This window comes from Schistocerca piceifrons, chromosome X (assembly GCF_021461385.2).
Source record: "Schistocerca piceifrons isolate TAMUIC-IGC-003096 chromosome X, iqSchPice1.1, whole genome shotgun sequence".
In the NCBI taxonomy this organism is placed as follows: Eukaryota; Metazoa; Arthropoda; class Insecta; order Orthoptera; family Acrididae; genus Schistocerca; species Schistocerca piceifrons.
The window spans coordinates 295,305,654-295,329,469 of NC_060149.1; the positions used below are offsets into that span (position 1 = coordinate 295,305,654).

General features: G+C 38.8%; 1 protein-coding gene across 20 annotated transcripts in view; it reads left to right on the forward strand.

Annotated features, from left to right (window-relative positions):
* LOC124721411 (twitchin) overlaps positions 1–23,816 on the forward strand; it is a 377,390-nt gene that overhangs the window by 173,195 nt on the left and 180,379 nt on the right. For all 20 annotated transcript variants that reach the window (XM_047246370.1, XM_047246371.1, XM_047246372.1 and 17 more), the window contains 6 exons: positions 55–179; positions 2,626–2,782; positions 5,892–6,191; positions 9,953–10,127; positions 17,139–17,266; positions 17,548–17,692. In XM_047246370.1, the coding sequence (XP_047102326.1) occupies positions 55–179; positions 2,626–2,782; positions 5,892–6,191; positions 9,953–10,127; positions 17,139–17,266; positions 17,548–17,692 (1,030 nt within the window). The remainder of the gene's footprint in view (positions 1–54; positions 180–2,625; positions 2,783–5,891; positions 6,192–9,952; positions 10,128–17,138; positions 17,267–17,547; positions 17,693–23,816) is intronic.

The window sequence follows — 23,816 nt, forward strand, 5'->3', positions numbered from 1 at the left end:
TCAAATAGTTATTATTAAATTACAAAATAAAAATTAAAAATTGTTATTTTTCAGTGAAACCACGTATTGATCGCACCAATTTACAGAATATCACTTTGAAAGTTGGGTTGACTGTGAGTCTTGATATAAATATTATTGGTGAGCCACCACCAGAAGTCACTTGGTACTTCAAAGATAAGGTTAGTAATGAACTTACAGCATCAATAACTAGTTCTTGTATGTTGATAATTGATTGGTTCTGGTATACAGATGTAATATCTTCACACGAATTTTTCTGTTATTGCTTTAGCTTGAGACTCAGTAGCACTGTTTCTATACTCATTTGCACCAGTTTAAAATTATAAACTGAGCATCCTTTATACCAAGTTAGGATAATCAAAAATAATTCAGATTTGTACATCATTTACACTTAACAAAAAAAAATCTGAATGTGATGGAAATTGGTAGATGTGATATACATGTACACACAAATGATTACAGCCCCAGGAAAAATGATTGATTTATTCAAGAGAAAGGGCTTCACAAATTGAGCAGTCAATAATGTGTTGGTCCACCTCTGGCCCTATGCAAGCAGTTATTTGGCTTGGTATTGATTGATAAAGAGTTATTGGATGTCCTCCTCAGGAATATCATGACAAATTCTCTCCAATTAACATGTCAGATCATGAAAATCTCAAGGTGGTTGGAGGGGCCCGCACAAAATGTTTCAAACATTCTCAAGTTGGGAAAGATCTGACGACCTCGCTGGTTAAAGGTAGGGTTTAGCAAGCATGAAGACAAGCAGTAGAAACTCTGGTCATGTATGGGTGGGCATTTTCTTGCTGAAATGTAAGCCCAGGATGGCTTGCCATGACGGGCAACAAAACAGCGCGTAGAGTGTTCTCGACATACCACTGTGCTGTAAAGGTAGTGTGAATGAAAACCGAAAGGTGTCCTGCTATGAAAATAAATGGCACCCCAGACCATTACTCTTGGCTGTCAGGCCATATGGTGGCCGACAGTCAGGTTGGTATCGCACAACTGTCTAGAGCATCTCCGCCAATGGCCTTGCTGCAGTGGTAACACCGGTTCCCGTCAGATCACCTAAGTTAAGTGCTGTCAGAGTGGGCTAGCCCTTGGATGGGTGACCATCCTGTCTGCCGAGTGCTGTTGGCAAGCGGGGTGCACTCAGCCCTTGTGAGACAAACTGAGGAACTACTTGATTGAGAAGTAGCATAGCAGCTCCGGTCTCGTAAACTGACATATGGCAGGGAGAGTGGTGTGCTGACCACATGCCGCTCCATATCGGCATCCAGAGACACCTGTGGGCTGAGGATGACGTGGCCAGTCAGTACCGATGGGGCCGCCAGGACCCGTGGACAGAGTTTATGTTTACGTTTACATCTAGAGCATCTCCAGATACATCTTCAGCCCAGAATCTTATTGACTGGAGTAGAACTGATTTCAGTTATGAGTCCAGCTTCAAATTAAGCCCTGATGACCAGCAAAGACATGTCTGGAGATGCCCCAAACAGTGGTGGGGTACCAGCCTAACTTTCGCTCGACCATATGGCCCAACAACGAGGAGTGATGGTCTGGGGTGCCATTACTTTTCATAGCAGGCTCCATCTGGTTGTAACCCATGTCAGCCCTACAGAACAATAATGAATGCAACACTGTCTTCCAATTTGTCACCTGCCATGTCTGCAGGGCTGCACATTTATGTTCCTGATTTGATAAACACTGAGACACCCTATTGCACAGTGACCGACATGCTAAATCACTGAATGTTAATCCTATAGAAGATGTCTGGGACTATATGGAGCTTCAGGTTAAACGTAGCAATCAACATCCCCACAATTTGGTGGCTCAATGAGATCTAATCCTCAGTGAGTGGCTTTAGCCTCAAGAACTTGTGGACTATCTTCTTCACTGAACTGAGGTCATTAACTAGGCTAGAGACAGCATCACACAGAATTAACATGAAGTATCCTAGGGTGATTAACTTCTGTCCACTGTGCTTATATATACAGTTGTATTAATTGGGAAGCAATTTCAGAGTCCCACACTGTTGACTTTAAACAAGACTTTCCATATAAGAAACACAGCTCTACACACCTACCTGCTTCACTTTTATCTTGTATTTCTAATGAATTTTTAGACTATGGAAATGAAACTCATACCTTCTTTTGTTTAACTACTGATGTACATTGTCTGGAAAACCTATATTCAGATCTGCTAAATAACCCAAAACTTATTTGAAATACATGTAATGAGAGCAATGGACATTTCCATGCAGGTTCCCTAAATGCCTATTCAGTATGATAAATAGTGAATAAAGATTGATATGAAACAGGAAACATTATGTATGATGTTGTTGTTGTTTTAGCATAATTTACACTTGCAAATCTAGCTTGAAAATATTTCATATCAGTGGCTTTAATGAGCCACCTGTGTGATGTAATGAAAATGGAATTTAGCTCACCATCAGATCTGAAGTTCATGTTGGTCATACAGCAATAGTTATATGTGTGTCACAATCTTGTGCATAGTCTGTTCTAGAGATGAATGATGATTACAATAGTGTTATTTGTATTTTTCCACTTATTACATAAATTTTTATTTTGTCTTATCTATGGCTTGCAGGAACTAAAGACTGAAGATCAAATTCGAATAGATAACATTGACTACAATACAAAATTCTTCATAATGAAAGCAATGAGAGCCCACACAGGAAAATATAAAATTGTAGCTAAAAATTCTGTGGGTGAAGATTCTGCTGAAATTGACATTACAGTATTAGGTAAGCCGTTATTGAATTAAATTTACACCTCAGTGGAGTTTATATCCACTGTCTCAGACGTAAATAGGTGAACAAATTATATTCAATTCCAAACACATTTAATTTTGGCAGTATGCATTAAGTGACATACATAACGTACAAGGATACATATACACTATGTGATCAAAAGTATCCGGACACCCCCAAAAACATACGTTTTTCATATTATGTGCATTACACTGCCACTTACTGCCAGGTACTCCATATCAGCAACCTCAGTAGTCATTAGACATCGTGAGAGAGCAGAATGGGGTGCTCCGTGGAACTCACGGACTTCAAAAGTGGTCAGGTGATTGGGTGTCACTTGTGTCATATGCCTGTACGTGAGATTTCCACACTTCTAAACACCCCAAGGTCCACTGTTTCTGGTGTGATAGTGAAGTGTAAATGTGAATGGACACGTACAGCACAAAAGGGTACAGGCCGACCTCATCTGTTGACTGACAGACTGCTGACAGTTAAAGAGGGCTGTAATGTGTAATAGGCAGAGATCTATCCAGGCCATCACACAGGAACTATACACTGCATCAGGATCCACTGCAAGTACTATTACAGTTAGACAGGAGGTGAGGAAACTTGGATTTCATGTTCAAGCAGCTGCTCATAAGCCACATATCATGCCAGTAAATGCCAAATGATGCCTCACTTGGTCTAAGGAGTGTAAACATTGGAAGATAGAACAGTGGAAAAACATTGTGTCAAGTGACGAATCATGGTACACAATGTGCCGATCTGATGGCGGGGTGTAGTAATGGCGAATGCCTAGTGAACATCATCTGCCAGTGTGAGTAGTGCCAACAGTAAAATTCAGAGGTGGTGGTGTTATGGTGTGGTCATGTTTTTCATGGAGGTGGCTTGCACCCCTTGTTGTTTTGCATGGAACTATCACAGCACAGGCTTACATTGATGTTTTAAGCACCTTCTTGCCTCCCACTGTTGACGAGCAGTTTGGGGATGGCGATTGCATCTTTCAACGTGATTGAGCACCTGTTCATAATGCATGGCTTTTGGTGGAGTGGTTACATGACAATAACATCTCTGTAATGGACTGGCCTGCACAGAGTCCTCACCTGAATCCTATGGAACACCTTTGGGATGTTTTGGAATGCCGACTTCGTGACAGGCCTCACTGACTAACATCGATACCTCTCCTCAGTGCAGCAATCCATGAAGAATGGGCTGCCATTCCCCAAGAAACCAGCACCTGATTCAACGTATGCCTGCAAGAGTGGAAGCTATCATCAAGGCTAAGGCTGGGCCAACACCGTATTGGATTCCAGAATTACCGATGGAGGGTGCCACGAACTTATAAGTCATTTTCACCCAGGTTTTCGTATACTTTTGATCACATAGTGTAGCAATTTATTGACAAATTGTGTATTAGATGGTAGTCTTCCCACAAGTTTATAGATACTTTTTGCTGGTATACATTTTCTGGAATGGCCATGGGCACATACCAGTTGACTGATGCATATACTGTAATACATGTAACACATCATGACCCTTGCCATTCAGTTACCCAAATGCCTAGCATATTTCAGCTTGCTTTGATAACCTGTTATTTTACAAGAAACTAAATAGTGAATATCATAGGCAGTATAAACACCATTTCCAAAAAATCAGCTCTTGAATTTTGAAAGTACATGTTGGCTACCCTGGTAACCAGAGAGCAAATAAAAGTGGAGAATAAATGAAAAAAAAACTGAGTTTAATGTAACTGATCTATCTTTAAGTGTGATATGTGCTCAGTGAAACAAAGTAATTTATATGGAACCATTGATTTAGAAGTAAGCCTACTTTGGGTTATTCAAGAGTTGCCATAGCTGATGTGGCAAGATGACCTCAAATTTGCTTCACAGTCATATGTTTCAGATTCCCTTTTTATTCGTACTGAAAATAAGAATTTTCCTAAATAGTTGTTCACTTTTACACAAAAATTCATTTACTAAATTGCAATGTATATAGATATTAAAGATTAAATGCTTAACGGTTAAAAATTTAATGTGATATGCCATGCCATATTAATCATATAATTTTAAATGTGTTTGCTCTTCAAACAACTGTTTAATGTGTTGTATACTGTACATGGTATGAGTATCATATGCTGTGCAACATAATAACCAAAAATCTTCTTTGGGGGCCCATATATATCTGCCACAAATTTACTGTTTTGTGTGCCCTTGGTCACCTTCTCTTTATTGTGGTCCTTATGTGTTTATCAAAGGTGGGTGGATATTTTTGTTGTTTAGCTCAAGAGAAGCAATGTTAAGAAGACAGTTTCTTCTGTTTATGGAGAGGATTTTTGTTATGCTATGTTTACTGGTTCCAATAAAAGACCATTACAAAATGATGTTAATACTCTTTTGTAAACTTATGTTTTTATCTTTATCACTTGTAGTTTCATCTAATGTCCAGCAAGTTTGCTTGTGAATTACATTAAAACACCTCCAAGATGAAGTAAAGTTGGTGTATGTAAAACTTTTGCTCGTATCAATAAATAGTACATCATAATTCCACTCATATTGAAACGTAAAACTAATAATATGCTCAAAGAAATTTAGAAAGGATTCAAAGGAAGATGATTGGGAGAGAAAATATGAGTAGGAAGCAATGTATAGCAATTGATGGTGGAGTGGTAACAAATAACAACTAAAGGAGGGTTTCTGAATCTTGCTTAGAAGATTGAATTACAGACACTTAAGTATTTCTTTTATCCAATAACATGAGAAAATCCCATAACCAGAATTAGTGAAACCCACTTCAATGGAAAGTTTTGTAGAAGTCCTTGCTTGACAAATCTGATATGTATTTTCTGATTTGTTTTTTAATAACTTACAAGTAAATCCTTGCATACTCATATGCTAAGTGACATGTATTTTTTTCCCTTTAAACACTGTTTATTGCAACTAGTTAATACTAAATCTTGTATAGCAAAAGGCATAAAAGGTTATACGAACAAAAAAGGAAAACCTTTAGTTTGGGTATATTGCACTACATTTAGACAAGAACTGTGTTTACTTGTACCTGATTTTTCTTCTTGAAATTTATGAGCCAAAACAAATATTTTCAGGAAAACCAACGAAACCAAAGGGTCCATTAGATGTATCCGACGTCACAAAGAATGGTTGCAAGTTGAAATGGCAGAAACCAGATGATGATGGCGGAAGTCCTATAGAGTATTATGAAATAGAGAAGCTGGATCCATTGACTGGGCAATGGATCCCTTGTGGGCGCTCAACGGAACCTGAGGCTAATATTACTGGATTGCAGGAAGGAAAGCCGTACAAATTCCGAGTGAAGGCTGTGAACAAGGAAGGTGAATCAGAAGAACTGGAGACTGAGAAACCAATCATCGCCAAAAATCCATTTGGTTAGTATGCCTCATTCACTCTATTGAATGTGCTATGTTCATTGTCATTGATTTCAGCTTTTAATTAGTCAGCATATTTTATTTTATGAGGAATGTGTTGAGTATAAATAACAAAAGAAAAGAAAAAAAACATATCATCTGTCTTGCTTGTGAAGTTGAGCTGCTAGAAGTCATAAACTCATTTTAAAAAATGGTCATTTGGCAGGTGACGATGAGATTCCTGATCACGTGATAAAAATAGCAACAAACTTTGTACTCACACCCGTATTAAATGTATGCAATTCTTCATTGTCAGAGATCATTCTCCCAGATCTAAAACTTCTAAAGTGATACTTCTATATAAGAAGGGAGATGTCAAGGAAATTTCAACGTATAGACCTGTGGCTCTATTATCTGGCTTTTCAAAAATTATTGAACAACTCTTTTCAGCTTGGCTAACTAAATTTTCAGTAAAAGTAGTATATCAACATGGCTTCAGAGCACAGCATTCCACTGAAACTGGTACTTTTAATCTTCTCAATCATATCTTAAATGCATTTGACAAACACTCCAAAATCTCATGTATTTTCTTAGATTTGACACAGGCTTTTGTTGTTATAGATCATTCAGTTCTCTTTAACAGACTTGACCATTATGGTGTGTGAGGTGTGCCAAATGAGTGGCTGAAATCTTTCTTAAGTAATCAATGTCATATAACAGAGGTCAAACATAAGCATGATAGCACTATACAGAATGACTTTTCAGAGTTATCCTTACTTTCACATGGTGTAGTGCAGGGACCTATCTTAGCAACATTTTTTTTTCTAATGCACATAAATGACCTGACCTCACATGTAAAGAATGCGGAAGTAATACACTTTGCAGCCTGCTTATTGAAGCAAAAAGTAGAGAATATTGTACCACTTATGCATCACAGGTGAAGTTACCCAGTGGCTCTAAACAAACAGGCTCATCTTAAGCCCCACCAGAAAGTGTTACTCTACACTTTCAGACCCAGCACAATAAAAATGCAGGAAAGCCAGTAATTCACGTAAACAACCATTAACTTCAAAATATCATTGTGACAAAGGCTTTTGCATGGAAGAAAATCTAAAATGGAACTCTCATATACACTCCTGGAAATGGAAAAAAGGACACATTGACACCGGTGTGTCAGACCCACCATACTTGCTCCGGACACTGCGAGAGGGCTGTACAAGCAATGATCACATGCACGGCACAGCGGACACACCAGGAACCGCGGTGTTGGCCGTCGAATGGCGCTAGCTGCGCAGCATTTGTGCACCGCCGCCGTCAGTGTCAGCCAGTTTGCCGTGGCATATGGAGCTCCATCGCAGTCTTTAACACTGGTAGCATGCCGCGACAGCGTGGACGTGAACCGTATGTGCAGTTGACGGACTTTGAGCGAGGGCGTATAGTGGGCATGCGGGAGGCCGGGTGGACGTACCGCCGAATTGCTCAACACGTGGGGCGTGAGGTCTCCACAGTACATCGATGTTGTCGCCAGTGGTCGGCGGAAGGTGCACGTGCCCGTCGACCTGGGACCGGACCGCAGCGATGCACGGATGCACGCCAAGACCGTAGGATCCTACGCAGTGCCGTAGGGGACCGCACCGCCACTTCCCAGCAAATTAGGGACACTGTTGCTCCTGGGGTATCGGCGAGGACCATTCGCAACCGTCTCCATGAAGCTGGGCTACGGTCCCGCACACCGTTAGGCCGTCTTCCGCTCACGCCCCAACATCGTGCAGCCCGCCTCCAGTGGTGTCGCGACATGCGTGAATGGAGGGACGAATGGAGACGTGTCGTCTTCAGCGATGAGAGTCGCTTCTGCCTTGGTGCCAATGATGGTCGTATGCGTGTGAGCGCCACAATCAGGACTGCATACGACCGAGGCACACAGGGCCAACACCCGGCATCATGGTGTGGGGAGCGATCTCCTACACTGGCCGTACACCACTGGTGATCATCGAGGGGACACTGAATAGTGCACGGTACATCCAAACCGTCATCGAACCCATCGTTCTACCATTCCTAGACCGGCAAGGGAACTTGCTGTTCCAACAGGACAATGCACGTCCGCATGTGTCCCGTGCCACCCAACGTGCTCTAGAAGGTGTAAGTCAACTACCCTGGCCAGCAAGATCTCCGGATCTGTCCCCCATTGAGCATGTTTGGGACTGGATGAAGCATCGTCTCACGCGGTCTGCACATCCAGCTCGAACGCTGGTCCAACTGAGGCGCCAGGTGGAAATGGCATGGCAAGCCGTTCCACAGGACTACATCCAGCATCTCTACGATCGTCTCCATGGGAGAATAGCAGCCTGCATTGCTGCGAAAGGTGGATATACACTGTACTAGTGCCGACATTGTGCATGCTCTGTTGCCTGTGTCTATGTGCCTGTGGTTCTGTCAGTGTGATCATGTGATGTATCTGACCCCAGGAATGTGTCAATAAAGTTTCGCCTTCCTGGGACAATGAATTCACGGTGTTCTTATTTCAATTTCCAGGAGTGTATAATCTTTAAACTCACAACTCTGTAAGTTAATGTATATAATCAGAGTACTATCAAGAAATGCAGCTCATTAAACAGTAAAAACTGTAAACTGTATTTTTCTCAGATGCACATGCTGGTAAGGCTCCTCATGCCTTATCAACATTCAGGAGGCAAAATGGAATAACCAGAATAATAAAAAGCAAACAATAAAAGTTGGTGTAAACGTTTTTTTTTTTTAATGTGATTAAGATGGAGAATGTCTTTTCCCCAAACACTGCTTTTAATGAGCAACATACTAGGTTAAAGAAAAATATTCATGTAAACTTTTCCAGCACAACACTGTGTCAAAGAGTGCTTATCAGTCAGGTGAAGCATTCTACAATAAGCTGCCAGAAATTATTAAGAGCACCGATCAAATAAATGCATTCAGAGAAGTTGTCACATATTTTTTATTAAAGAATTGTTTTCACGATGTGCTGATTATATGGGTAACAAACTAGAGTAGTTGTCTAATGTTACTGTACCCTAAAATTTTATAAAACATTTGTCATACATTTTATGTATAAAATAGTTTATCACATAAGTAAATATATGCCTTTTCAATTTTTACCTTCTACTATTTTTTCTCTTTGGAAAGTAACAAAACCTTTTTTATATTTTGTACATGGATATACCCAGTACCATATGTGCAACAGTATACATGTACAGAAAACTTCATTACTTAATTTTTTATTTGCATATTGATTTGTTTTTAAGGGAGAATATTTTAACATATGCAGTCAGTTCAGTAATAAAATGTACCACCTCATGTAAAACCAAGTTGTACTAATGTCGGTTGTACATAACAAGGTACTGGAATGAATGGTCTACACAGACAGTTAGAAAGAGTAGAGCTGAAATTCAAGTGGGCATTGTAATTAAAGTTCAGTGCTTTCTTATAAATCATTACAGTGAAACTACAGTATTCCTCCTTCAAAAAGAACATAACTGGCACTTTTACATTCTGTTGAAGACTGAAGCTATGTTCCGTTCTGCTCACTTCGATCCCACTGAGATGTTGAATCCTTGACGAACTGAGATAAAAAATTGCTTCATCATATATGTTTTACTGAATTCATAGATGGAGATCAAATCAAGTACTTGATGAAAAATATCCTTTCTCTTGGAATAGTGTATTTTTTTTCTTGAAGTACTGAAATAATACATATGTGATAATTGAGTAAATTAAACTGTGTTAAAACATTATTTTACTATTACCTTCAGATGAACCAAGCAAGCCTGGACGACCTGAACCAAGAAATTGGGATAAGGACTTTGTTGATTTGGAATGGTCCAAACCAAAGAGTGATGGTGGAGCTCCAATAGAAAAATATATTGTTCAAATGCGTGACAAGGAAGGGCGAAACTGGGTTGACGCGTTAACAGTTCCTGGAGACAGGTAAACTCCTGTTCTTCTGCTCTGTATTTTATTGCACTTATTATCAGGTTCTTTATGACACGATACTGAAATAGTAATATATTAATTTCCACAAATTCTGAAATAAGTATAGCTGACCATGAGTTAAGTGAGGAAATGTGAATGGTATTAATGTTCTATTTATTTAGTCATTCATACGTAGCTGTTTTGTTCATGGGTTCATCATTATACATATGTTTACAGAAGAAGTGCATAAGACAAAATGGTGATTCTGTTATGATGTTGAAAAATTTCAGGAATGATGGAGGAGGGTAAATGTATCAACCTAATGTAAGGGATACTGCTCCAGAAATGATGGAGTCGAAAGTTATAAATGAAAATCACTCTGATACCTCCGACAGTGGAATACATGTACTGGTACTATTGTTGTTAAGATTGTAGGGTGTACAACTTTTGGAGGTAATAATATGGACCGAAACAATGAAAAAACATCTAATAAACATGGGCTCTAAAATGCATACCTGAAGAGCTATGAGCAATTGTTGACTTTCAGTACTGTGAAACACTTCTCTTCTAGTGCAAGCCCTTTGCTTTCAATAATTTTGGAGGGTGTAGTATAGGCCAATACAAGAAAATAATGTCCACTAAATATGGGTTCTCAAATGCATACCTTAAGAGCTATGAGCACATGTTCACCGTCGCAGCTTTGAAACACATCTATTCTACTGAACAAATGCCAATAGCTCTTTAAAGTATGCATCTTAGAGCCCATGTTTGGTGGACATTCTTTTCTTGTTTTGTTTCATACCACCTCCTCCAAAAATACAGGAACCAAAGAGCTTGCAGTAGAAGAGATGTTTTTCTCAAATTCATAGACGAGCTAATGTTTATAGCTCTTAAGGCAAGCATTTTAGAGCCCATGTTTGCTTGACATTTTTTCTTACTTTTGCCCATACACTAAATGTGTGCTTTACGATCATAGCAACAACAGTACCAGTACACATCTTCCTCTGTCAGAGGTATCATAATGATTTTTGCTTATAACTTTTGAGTTGGTCATTTCCAGAACAGGATCCCTTACCTCACATTGATACATTTACCCTTCTTCATTATCCCTGAAGGTTTGTAACATCATCATGGAATCACATTGGTCATGGATAAAAATGGTCGTTTGACTCATAACTTTAACCTAGCAATTACTATATCTGCTTGCTACATAATGCTAAATATTTTTCTTCATAGAACTATAATTTGTCCATTTTATTCACTTGGAACTGTGAAAATGCACTACTCCTGAAAGAACAATTTCATGAAAAGAATAGATTGCTTCTCACCATATAGAGGAGATGTTGAGTTACAGATAGGCACAATGAAAAGACTGCTGTACATTTAAGCTTTTGGCCAAAAATCCTTCGTCCAAAGTAGAAAACACACACACACACACACACACACACACACACACACACACACACACACACACACACACACATTCATACAAGCAAGACTCATACACATGTGACCACTGTCTCCAGTCAGGGGAGTGCCAAGAAAACAGTTGCTGTAAATACACCCCTGGCCGTTAATAGTGCAACACCAGGAAGGAAAGCAAATAACAAATTTTTACTTATCGTACCATATACTTGGAAGAATACTTGTTTAAATTTATAAATGATTTTGTGGTGTACAAGCTGCAAAATTTAATACACAGTTCTGACACCTCTGTCATCAGCAGTAGCTGTAACCTGCCTAGGCATCAAGTCAAACTGAGCCTAGACAATTGAAATGGGGATGTCATTCCATGCTACTTCGACTCTTTGCCAAAGTTCATCAATTGTAGTAGCACTGATTGATGGCAGCCAGCTACCCATGATCAGATGTTTTCAATGGATGAGAGATCTAGAGAACATGTTAGCCAGGGCAACAGTTGAACATCCTATGCATGGATGTAGGTCAGGACAGTATGCATGCATATCTAGGACTTGCCTGAAAAGATGACATGGTGCCATTCTTGTGTTCAGTGTTGTGTTTGGGCACATCACTATAGTCATACCTCTCTGTGCTGCCACATCGTGGGGAGCTGCAAGAGTGGTTGCTGTGCTGACAGGCTGTGGTGCTCCGGACATCATCACATAGTCTGTGTGGATACTTGTCATGTAGCAAATGAGCCCATTACCTTACTTAAGGTGCATGACATTGCACGACCTAACGGACAATCTGTCTGTCACCTCAGATGCTACTGCTGCAGGGCTTGGTGAGATTCTGTTCTGCATTGATGTGAGCAGAAATATCATGGAACACAAACTGCTATCTCAATAGACCATGATCATACTGCTGTCATTAACCTGAAGATTGGTTTGAATACCACAGTTCTTTACTAGGCATGGTCACATTGAAAGAGGTATACTTTTACCTGTCCATGCCCTTTTAAATAACTGATTCAGCCAGTTACAGGGGAACCTACAGTTTAATGTGGTCTTGGAACCATGTTGCACCTTAGTATTTTTCAGATTAACAAATCATTACCAGAGGTAAACAAAGCAACAATTGACCTTTGGCTTGTAGTCTGGTACTTTTTTTTTTACCCACTAAGCCACCAAGCCATATCAGATTACCATGATTTTTTTATTTATTTGACCTGCAGTAATTTACAACTTTGTAATGCTATTAGCTCATAGATTATAGTATGTACTGAATACTGAAATTAATTGAATGCTTAGAAAAAAATAGAAAATTATAAAAGAAATGAATCAGTGTGTGATGCAAAAGTGTGTGTGTGTTATATTATAAATCTATGTCATTAGATAATAAACACAGAAACAAACACAGGATATACTCATGAGTGAATTTGTATGTCCTAATGCAGCTAGAAGGGAATCCTGAATATTCAGATGCTGAATTTAACTTTTATATCATTAACAGCAATGCACTGAAGACTCAAAAGTAGAGTTCACCTGCCACATAGAAAAGTCTCAGCTAATAAATTCATTTTCACAAATTAAGAGTCTCAGCTAATAAATTCTTTTTGACAAATTAATCAGGTATGTAGGGGAGGGGGGGGGGGTTATGGGGGAAGAGACCAAACTACAAGGTCATCGGATTAGGGAAGGATGGGGAAGGAAGCCGGCCGTGCCCTTTCAAAGGAACCATCCCGGCATTTGCCTGGAGCGATTTAGAGAAGTCACGGAAAACCTAAATCAGGATGGCCGGACGCAGCATTGAACCGTCGTCCTCCCGAATGCGAGTCCAGTGTGCTGACCACTGTGCCACCTCACTCGGTTGATATGTAGGTGACAGGTATATTATACCATAGGAAGTAGGTGCAGATATGAGGGAATACTGCTTTTTTTTGTTGGAATAGGGCATTATTATAAATGATTCATCAGATTTTGAAATTACATGCTTTATAAAAAAAGAGATAAATGAGTTATAATGGTAAATGAAAATCACATAACTTGCAGTCAAAACAGTATGCATATTCCATGTGCATTTTGTTGACATTAAGTTTATCACAGGTAAATTAAATATGACTACTTCATAGATTAGTGGCTGCCTTAGTCTAGTGGGTGGAGCACTAGACTCTGGCCCTGGGTGTCCCACAAACAGTCTGGGTAGGGTGGGGATTTTTCCTTCGTGTGCTTCCTCCAGGATGCTCCAAATCACTCAGTCTGCTGTCAAAATCAGTACGGAAGAACTTTTTCAGGGGTGTAAGGTGTCCGGGGTGAGGAGCCTGCCACTCCTCCATCTCCTTGTCCAGTGGTGAATAGAAAGGATGCACTCTATCTGCAGTCAGGTCGACAGTCTGGTTATGGACTTGTGCCACAGACTTTATCTCACACCACATATGTGTGTTAAATTATGAGGACAGAGTATATTCCACATTTGTGGTCTGTTGACTAGAAATTGGGAAGTTTTCAATTATTATAATGTATCATTTGCTTTTTACACAGGGTGATTAAGCTGCCCTTACTGGCATGGTTTTATGCAACCTGCAATTTTATATCTATCCTGGAAACATTTGACCCTCTGGTATGCTTAGAAAACACAACAGATGTCTCGATATTTACCTCCTCACCATAGTAGAAAGTCATAATGTTATAATATTATTAAAAAATGAAAATCATAAGTATATTCTCTAGAGAATGAGACACTAAAATGCTGCTGAACACTAAGGTAATACTGTGACAGCATTAAAACTAATACATGGTATAGCCTGCATCAGTTGTGCTGTACTGAAGTGTAGCATAGTTGATAAGGGCAGATCAAGCATTGCAGAGAGGTCTTGCATGTGAGGGCCAACATTTGAATCTGGGGCGAGGGTTCCATTTATTTTTTTGTTTATTCAGTTTTAATGCACATAATGTACAGGAAATATCCTCTTTTTATGCAAATTGTTTGTGAATAAAAGTATCTGTGGCCAGGGGCTTATTTGTCAGCAGCCAGACAAATATGGATCAGAAGTAAGGGGAACAAAACTGCACTGACCATGTTTAGCATGTTAGCAAACACTCATAGTATTGACCGTTTTGGTTTATCCACATCTGGAACCACTGCTGAATAGGTCATCTTACGTGCCGAAGCATTCCCAATGTTATTGATCTGCAGGATTTTGTGATGATGTGCCAGAGGTGGTCGGGATTTTCCAGCACTTGAGTGTAAACTACTTGTTTCAACGCCCCTGCAGGTAGAAGTCTAATGGTGTTAAATCCGGTGAGCTGATGGACCAAGCAACAGGTCCTCATCTTCCTGTCCATTTCTCTGGAATTTCCTCATTTAGATAGTTACAAATGAGTAAAGTTGAATGTGGCTGTGCTCCATTCTGTTAAAACCACATTATTAAAAGATCCAGTTATGGCACACCCTCCAGCAGCTGTGGGAGTTCCTGACACAGAAAGTGCAAGTAGCACATGCTCATCAAATGGCCCTCAAAGAAATACAGTCCAATATGACAATCACCCAAGATTCCACACCAAACATTCATTCCCCATTGTACATTGTAGGCTGTCTGTCACATCCAGTTAAGATTGTCTGTAGTCCATTGTATGTTGTGGTGACTGATAGTCTCATTATAGTGGAATCGTGATTCATCAGAGAACATGTCATTTTCAAGATTTCCTAATAGCCACTGACAGAAATTCAGTCGAGCTTTGAAATCCTGCCTGTGGATCTCTAGGTGGAGCTGTAAATGGTTTGGGTGATAATTATGTGAATCCAGTATTTGCTGTATGGGTGACTGGCTGGTGTTCAACTGTTGTGCATTTGCCCTTTTACTCATGTGTTGATTAGTGCAAGCTGCATACAGGATGGTCTCTTCGTTTTCACCAGATGTTGTGTTGGGCTTCAGTCAGTTATCTGCTATGCAGATGACACAACTTTAACCACCACATATTGAGATATATTACAGTTACACCAGAAATCAGGACACTCTCTCCCTAACACTAAACTGGTTCTCATCTAATAAACTACCATGAAGTCCAGAGAAAACTCAACAGCTGCTGCTAGGACTAGCTAAAGATGTACAAGCAGAATCTGTAAAACTGCTTGGAATATATATATTAATTCCCAACTAAACTGGAAACCTCACATTAATCATGTCTGCGGAGAGGTATCAAGTGTGTACTATCTGATATCAAAACTATCAGATCTAGTGAAAAATTAATATCTTAGAACAGCTTTCTTTGGATGCTCATGCATCTTATGGGCCGTTGTTATGGGGATACGCATGTCACATTAGTTCAGATTCAGAAAAAGATGCTATGAATAATGTGTAAGATTGGTCCAAGGGTACACTGCCATCCTTTATTCACTAAGACCAAGATGACAAGATGATGACAGTGATAAATCTCTGTATCTATGAACCATTGATATGTGATATATACTAAAAACAACATAGTAGAGTTTGACAGCAGAGAGAAGACACACTTTTGTGTTGTGACACCAGAAGCAAAATGAGTATTGACATTCCTAGGCATAACCTGAGGGGGGGGGGGGGGGGGGGGGAAACCAGGCATGTCTCTCAAAGTGAGCTGTATGAATTTTTTAAATAAATTGCCACATTCTGTGCTCAAAAACCTTTAAATAATTTTAAAAGTTAGTTGTGTAACTGATTAATAAACAATCCATTCTACAGTTTAAAAGAATTCTTGGATACTAGCAGTGTAGAAATTGTTTGGGTTTTAAGTTTATGATTATAATTCTGTGCAACTGGTAATAGAGGATAAATTATTTGTACATGCAGTGTGAACAGTAATTTTGCTCTTGCTTCCCCATAAACAAGAGGCATGTCAACATATTCCTCTGTGGAAAATATGACGGCTGACAGCAGAGACTACATTCAGGCTGTAAACCGATGCAGTGTGCACAGGGCAGAATATCAATAACAGCCTTGTTTTCTTGTTTGAATATGGCAAATGTTTTCCTGTGATTTGGTATTAACACATCATACCATTGCAAAAATTTTTGAACGCTGCAACATTCAAATCATTGATAATACTTTTCATTGATCGCCTAACCACATGTGCCATCCTACACTGCTGGGAACATTATTGTATTACAAATAGGTTGGAGAACATACTCCATCAGCTCAATGCTTGAACATTATTTACTTCACTGTTATCTCGTTTTAAGCATTAATTACACTCTTTGCTACACCTGGCCACTAGGCATGACATATTAACATAGTTAAATGATTCACAGGATTTATGTTTTGCAAACAGACTGTACCAACTGTCAGATGTGTGCAGAATCATTTGCAAGATGATCTTACTGGACATTAGTTCCATACAGTATGGCGACTTCATCCGTGTATTGTGTTCATCAGCTAAGTTTGGTAGGAACAGCTGAATCACCCTATGTAACGATAATAATAAAATGAAGTGTCTTCAAACATAATGTATCATTTGTGGTTTCCAAAGTACTAATAGTAGAGGAAAATGCTAGACCAAAATTTCACCTAATGCACCACAGTAAAACAACTAAATTAAAGCTCAATTTATTGATGTGTAATTCTGATTTTGTCTTCTGTTATTTATGAAGGACTGCTGGACGTGTCACTGATGTTGTTGAAGGACATGAATATGAGTTCCGAGTTGTTGCAGTCAACAAAGCTGGTCCAAGTGAACCCAGTGATGTCTCAAAATCAGTTGTAGCAAAGCCCCGCTTCCGTAAGTATAATTTTGTTGATAACAGCTTATAAATTATGAAATTTCTTTCATGGCACTAGTCTTACCAAATGTTTACATAACACAGTGTATGAGAACATAGACTCTTTACAGTATGACAGATCATATAATGTATGTATGTACGTTTCTAAATTTCTCTGATTATATAAATTGCTAAATTGTAATTTTCAATGTGACATGGGAAATATTGCTGAAGTCACAAAGAAATTAGAATACTATTTTTTTCAATGTATTGAAAAAGATTTTCTGTTCTCAATTTTCAGTGGCACCATATATTGATCGTAAAAACTTGCAAAAGAAAGTGCTACGTAGTGGTCAGTTGCTACGAATTGAAGCAGATGTCAAGGGTGAACCACCTCCAAAGATTACGTGGACTCTCAAGGAAACAGTACTGAAGTCCCATGACAGGTAAATGTGCAAGAAACTGAATTAATGTGAAGGAAGTTTCTTATAGCCTGCAGTTAACTTGAAGTTATGTCTTCTTGTGCAAAGACATTTAAGAGACTTAATTATCAGTAAATTTATGAAAATATTTTATAACTGAAGTTGAATTTTAGATTTTAATATAGACTTACTTTAATGACATAGTTAATTTTCCAGACCACACTCACGATATTTAAAACTATTAATATGAAATTATGAATATTGCAATTTATATGTGTGGAGTGTGATAGGTATTGAAACTTGATAACTGTGTGCTGTGAAAGGATGGAATGAGTTTTATTAGAAGTATGACAAACTTGAAAGTGCAGAAGGAGAATGAAAAGAATTGACAAAGGAGAGAAGATCATTTTCTGTTTTATGTCATCTTAGCTTCATTACAATGACTTGTTCTTGACTTTTCCTAAGTCAATAAAATGCAGTTGAATGAAGCCAGAAGATAAAGATCATGCCAGCTGGGATACATGAAAAGCAGATGTCTCAGAATTAGTTTTCCATTACATGTTAAGACAAAGCTACTGACTGTGATCATAATAAGAAAGCACAAGATAGAGAGGATAGATGGAGAAATATGGAACACAAAATGTGCAAATGAAGTCTGTAGAAAGAAATACAATCTCTTTATATATTCTGCAAAAATATTTAGAGAAAAAATGATACTTTAAAGAGGGAGATTTCACATATGAACTGTGACATCTACATCTCCCCCAGCTACTGTGCAGTGCATGGTGAAGGCTACTTCACACCAATATTAGTAATTCCTTGTTGTTTTCCATTCAGATACTGAGTAAGGAACGTGACTGTGTATATTCCCCTGGATGTGTCTTAATTTCTCGTGTCTTATTCTCATTATCCATACACAAAATATATGATGGTGGCTTCACAATAGTTGCTTTGTCTCATTAAAAGACATGATGTCTGAACTTATCCAACAGTGTTTCACAAGAATTATGTTGGCTTTCCTCTAAGGATTACTATTTAAGCTCACTGAGCATTTTTTTGTATTTTCATAAAGGCCACACCATTCTGTTGTTATCCTAAAACCATGTCTGTGGATTCAGTTGATGGCTATTATCATGTGTACTTGATAAGGACTTCAGATACTGGAATAAGACTCCAAAATCATTCATATCAATATCTCAAATAAATTTCGTTTACAGATCCACTGCACTTTTCCAGATCATCCTGTATCATATTGATTCTTAGTGTTACCCCTAAATACTTTTACAATGTGGTGTACTGAAGAAGCTCGACATGGAACTAGTAATCAGATACAATGGGGTTCTTTCTCTTTGTTGTAAGCATTATCTTTCATTTATCCATATTAAAGAGTGGAGAGGTGTGTATAAGTCTAATTTTATTCCTTGTGGTCATCCAATGATGATACTTTCCTGTAGACAACAGCATCATCATCAGCCATCAATTTTATAGTGCAGCTCAGAATATCTGACAAATCATTTACGTATATTGAGAATGTCAGAGGTCCTATTACACTTCTTTGGGACACACCTTATGTTACTTTAGTTTCTGTTGAACCTTCGCCATCCTGTAATATACATCAAGCCACTTATATCTCTTCAAAGATACTTCATATGGTCACTAGACACAAATATAACCAGATTGAATAACATACTATAGTGCATTATCTATTGTTGCTATTGCAGCTTAAGATTGCAGCTGTTAGTCTCTCTGTAGGAGAGGAAACACCTATGAATTTTCATTATACATTAGTCTGTGGTAAAAATTGGGTCCTTTTACTGACATCCTACTTCAGATGATATGATTGCTGAAAGTTTCAATGAAAACTTTACTTTAATTTCAAACGTGTACCTGACTCATAAACTTATAGTTGGTGGTGACTTTAATTTACCCACAATATGTTGACAAAAATACATGTTTAAATCCAGAGGTACACATAAATGTCATCTGAAATTGTGCTAAATGCATTCTCTGCAATTGTTTGAGCAGTTAGTTCATGAGCCAACGTGAACGATAAATGATCCTGAAAACACACTTGACCTCTGAACAACAAATAATCCTGAGCTAATAACGAGATCAAAACGAATACAGGCATTAGTGAACACAGGGTTGTCATTGAGAGACTGAACATTGTAACCCCCAAAATCCTCAAAAAATAAATGAAATACATACCTTTTCAAAAAAGCAGATGAAAATTCACTTGTTACCTTCCTGAGAGACAATTCCCTCTCCTTCGAAATTAACAATGTAAGTGTAGGCCAGATGTGCTTGAATTTAAAGAAATTGTACTGTCAGCAATTGAGAGATGTATACCGAATAAATGAACAAATGATGGAACTGATCCCCTTTAGTACACAAAATGAGTCAGAACACTGTTGCATAAACAATGAAAAAAGCATGCCAAATTTAAATGAATACAAAATCTGCAAGAATGGTGAACTTTTACAGACGCTTGAAATTTAGTGCACACTTCTGTGTGAGATGCTTATACTAGTTTCCACAGTGAAACTTTGTCTCAAAACCTGGTAGAAAATCCAAAGGGATTGTGGTCTTATGTAAAGTGTGCTAATGGCAAGACACAGTTGATGCCTTCTTTGTGCATTAGCAATGGAAATAATATTGACGACATTGCTGCAAAAGCAGAGTTACCAAACACATCCTACCAAAATGTCTTCACCAAAGAAGTTGAAGTAAATATTCGAGAATTCAGTGCAAGAACAGCTGCCAACATGAGTAACTTAGAAGTAGATATCCTCACAGTAGCGAAGGAACGTAGATCACTTAATACAAACAAGTCTTCCGATCCAGATCTTGACCAATGAGGTTCCCTTCAGAATATACTAATGCAATAGCTCCATACTTAACAACCATATGCAACTACTCGCTCGACAAAAGATCCGTACCCAAAGACTGGAAAGTTGCACAGCTCACACCAATATTCAAGAAAGGTAGTAGGAGTAATCCACTAAATTACAGGTCCATATCATTAATGTCAATATGCAGCAGGATTTTGGAACATGTATTGTGCTTGAATTATAACAATGACCTCAAAGACAATGGCTTATTGATATACAGTCAACACTGATTTACAGAACATCGTTCTTGTGAAACACAACTATCTCTTTACTCACATGAGGTGTTGAGTGCTGTTGACAAGAGATTTCAAATTGATTCCGTATTTTTAGATTTCTAGAAGGCTTTTGACACTACCACACAAGTGGCTTGTAGTGAAATTGCATGCTTATGGAATATCATCTCAGTTATGTGGCTGGATTCATGATTTCATCTGTATCATGCAAAAATTGGCAATAGATGTTAAATAATGAAAAGTGTGGGGTCATTCACATGAGTGCTAAAAGGAATCCATTAAAATTTGGTTACACAATAAGTCAGTAAGAGGGAAAGGTTGTAAATTCAACTAAATGTCTAGGAATTACAATTACAAACAACTTAAATTGGAAAGATAACATAGAAAATGTTGTGGGGCAAGGCAAACCAGACTGAGTTTTTATTGGAAGAATATTTGGAAAATGTAACAGATTTACAAAGAGACTGCCTGTACTATATTTGTTTGTCCTCGGTCTGGGATCTTTACCAGATAGGATTAACAGAGTAAATCGAGAAAGCTAAAGAAGAGCATCATGTTTCATATTATCGTGAAATAAGGGAGAGAGTGCCACTGACATCATGCAGGATTTGGGGTGGACATCATTAAAACAAAGGCATTTTATGTTGGTGCAAAATCTTCTCATGAAATTTCAATCACCAATTTTCTTCTCAGAGTGCAAAAATATTTTTTGACGCTGACCTACATAGAGAGAAAGGATCATCATAATAAAATAAGTAAAATCAGAGCTTGCACCGAAAGATATAGGTGTTTGTTGTTTTCATGTGCTATTCGAAATTGGAATAATAGAGAATTACTGTGAAGGTGTTTCAATGAACATTCTGCTGGGCACTTAAGTGTGATTTGCTGAGTATCCATGTAGATGTAGATGTAGAACTGATTTCAGAGAAACACTATATTTGGACTATACACTGAGGTGACAAAAGTAATGGGTTGCCTCTTAAATCATGATGGATCTCCTCTTTCTGGCATAGTGCAGCAACTCGGCATGGCATGGACTCAACAAGTCGTTGGTAGACCCCTTCAGAAATATTGAGCCGTGCTGCCTCTATAGCCATCCATAATTGCGAAAGTGTTGCTGGTGCAGGATTTGGTGCATGAACTGACCTCTCAATTATGCCCAATAAATGTTCAATGGGATGTTCTTCAAACCAATCATGAACAATTATGACCTGATGATGTGATGAATTGTCATCCATAAAAATTCCATTGTTGTTTAGGAATATGAAGTCCATGAATGGCTGCAAATGGTCTCCAGGTAGCTGAACATTACCATTTCCAGTCCATTCCAAGTAAAGACAGCCCATACCATTATGGAGGCACCACCAGCTTGGACAGTGCATTGTTGACAACATGGGTCCATGGCTTCATGGGGTCAGCACCACACACAAACCCTACCATAAACTCTTACCAACTGAAATTGGGACGCAGCCCATACCATTATGGAGGCACCACCAGCTTGCACAGTGCATTGTTGACAATGTGGGTCCACGGCTTCATGGGGTCAGCACCACACTCAAACCCTACCACAAACTCTTATGAACTGAATTTGGGACTCATCTGACCAGACCATGGTTCTCCAGTTGTCTAGTGTCCAATTAATATGGTCACAAGCCTAGGAGAGGCAGTGCAGGCGATACCATGCTGTTAGAAAAGGCACTCACATCAGTCATCTGCTGCCATAGCCCATTAACTCGAAATTTCACCACACTGTCCTACATCTACATCTACATGACTACTCTACAATTTACATTTAAGTGCTTGACAAAGGGTTCATCGAACCACAATCATACTATCTCTCTACCATTCCACTCCCGAACAGCGCGCGGGAAAAAACGAACACTTAAACCTTTCTGTTCGAGCTCTGATTTTTCTTATTTTATTTTGATAATCATTCCTACCTATGTAGGTTGGGGTCAACAAAATATTTTCGGATTCGGAAGAGAAATTTGGTGACTGAAATTTCGTAAATAGATCTCGCTGCGACGAAAAACGTCTTTGCTTTAATGACTTCCATCCCAATTTGCATATCATATCTGCCACACTCTCTCCTCTATTATGTGATAATACAAAACGGGCTGCCCTTTTTTGCACCCTTTCGATGTCCTCCGTCAATCCCACCTGGTAAGGATCCCACACCGCGCAGCAATATTCTAACAGAGGACGAATGAGTGTAGTGTAAGCTGTGTCTTTAGTGGACTTGTTGCATCTTCTAAGTGTCCTGCCAATGAAATGCAACCTTTGGCTTGCCTTCCTCACAATGTTATCTATGTGGTCTTTCCAACTGAAGTTGTTCGTAATTTTAACACCCAGGTACTTAGTTGAATTGACAGCCTTGAGAATTGTACTATTTACCGAGTAATCGAATTCCAACGGATTTCTTTTGGAGCTCATGTGGATCACCTCACACTTTTTGTTATTTAGCGTCAACTGCCACCTGCCACACCATACAGCAATCTTTTCTAAATCACTTTGCAACTGATACTGGTCTTCGGATGACCTTACTAGACAGTAAATTACAGCATCATCTGTGAACAACCTAAGAGAACTGCTCAGATTGTCACCCAGGTCATTTATATAGATCAGGAACAGCAGAGATCCCAGGACGCTTCCCTGGGGAACACCTGATATCACTTCAGTTTTACTCGATGGTTTGCCGTCTATTACTACGAACTGCGACCTTCCTGACAGGAAATCACGAATCCAGTCGCACAACTGAGATGATACCCCATAGGCCCACAGCTTGATTAGAAGTCGCTTGTGAGGAACGGTGTCAAAAGCTTTCCGGAAATCTAGCTAATGCAAACTGACGTCAATGATATAGGTCTGTAGTTCGATGGATTACTCCTACTACCCATCTTAAACACTGGTGCGACCTGCGCAATTTTCCAATCTGTAGGTACAGATCTATCGGTGAGCGAGCGGTTGTATATGATTGCTAAGTAGGGAGCTATTGTATCAGCGTAATCTGAAAGGAACCTAATC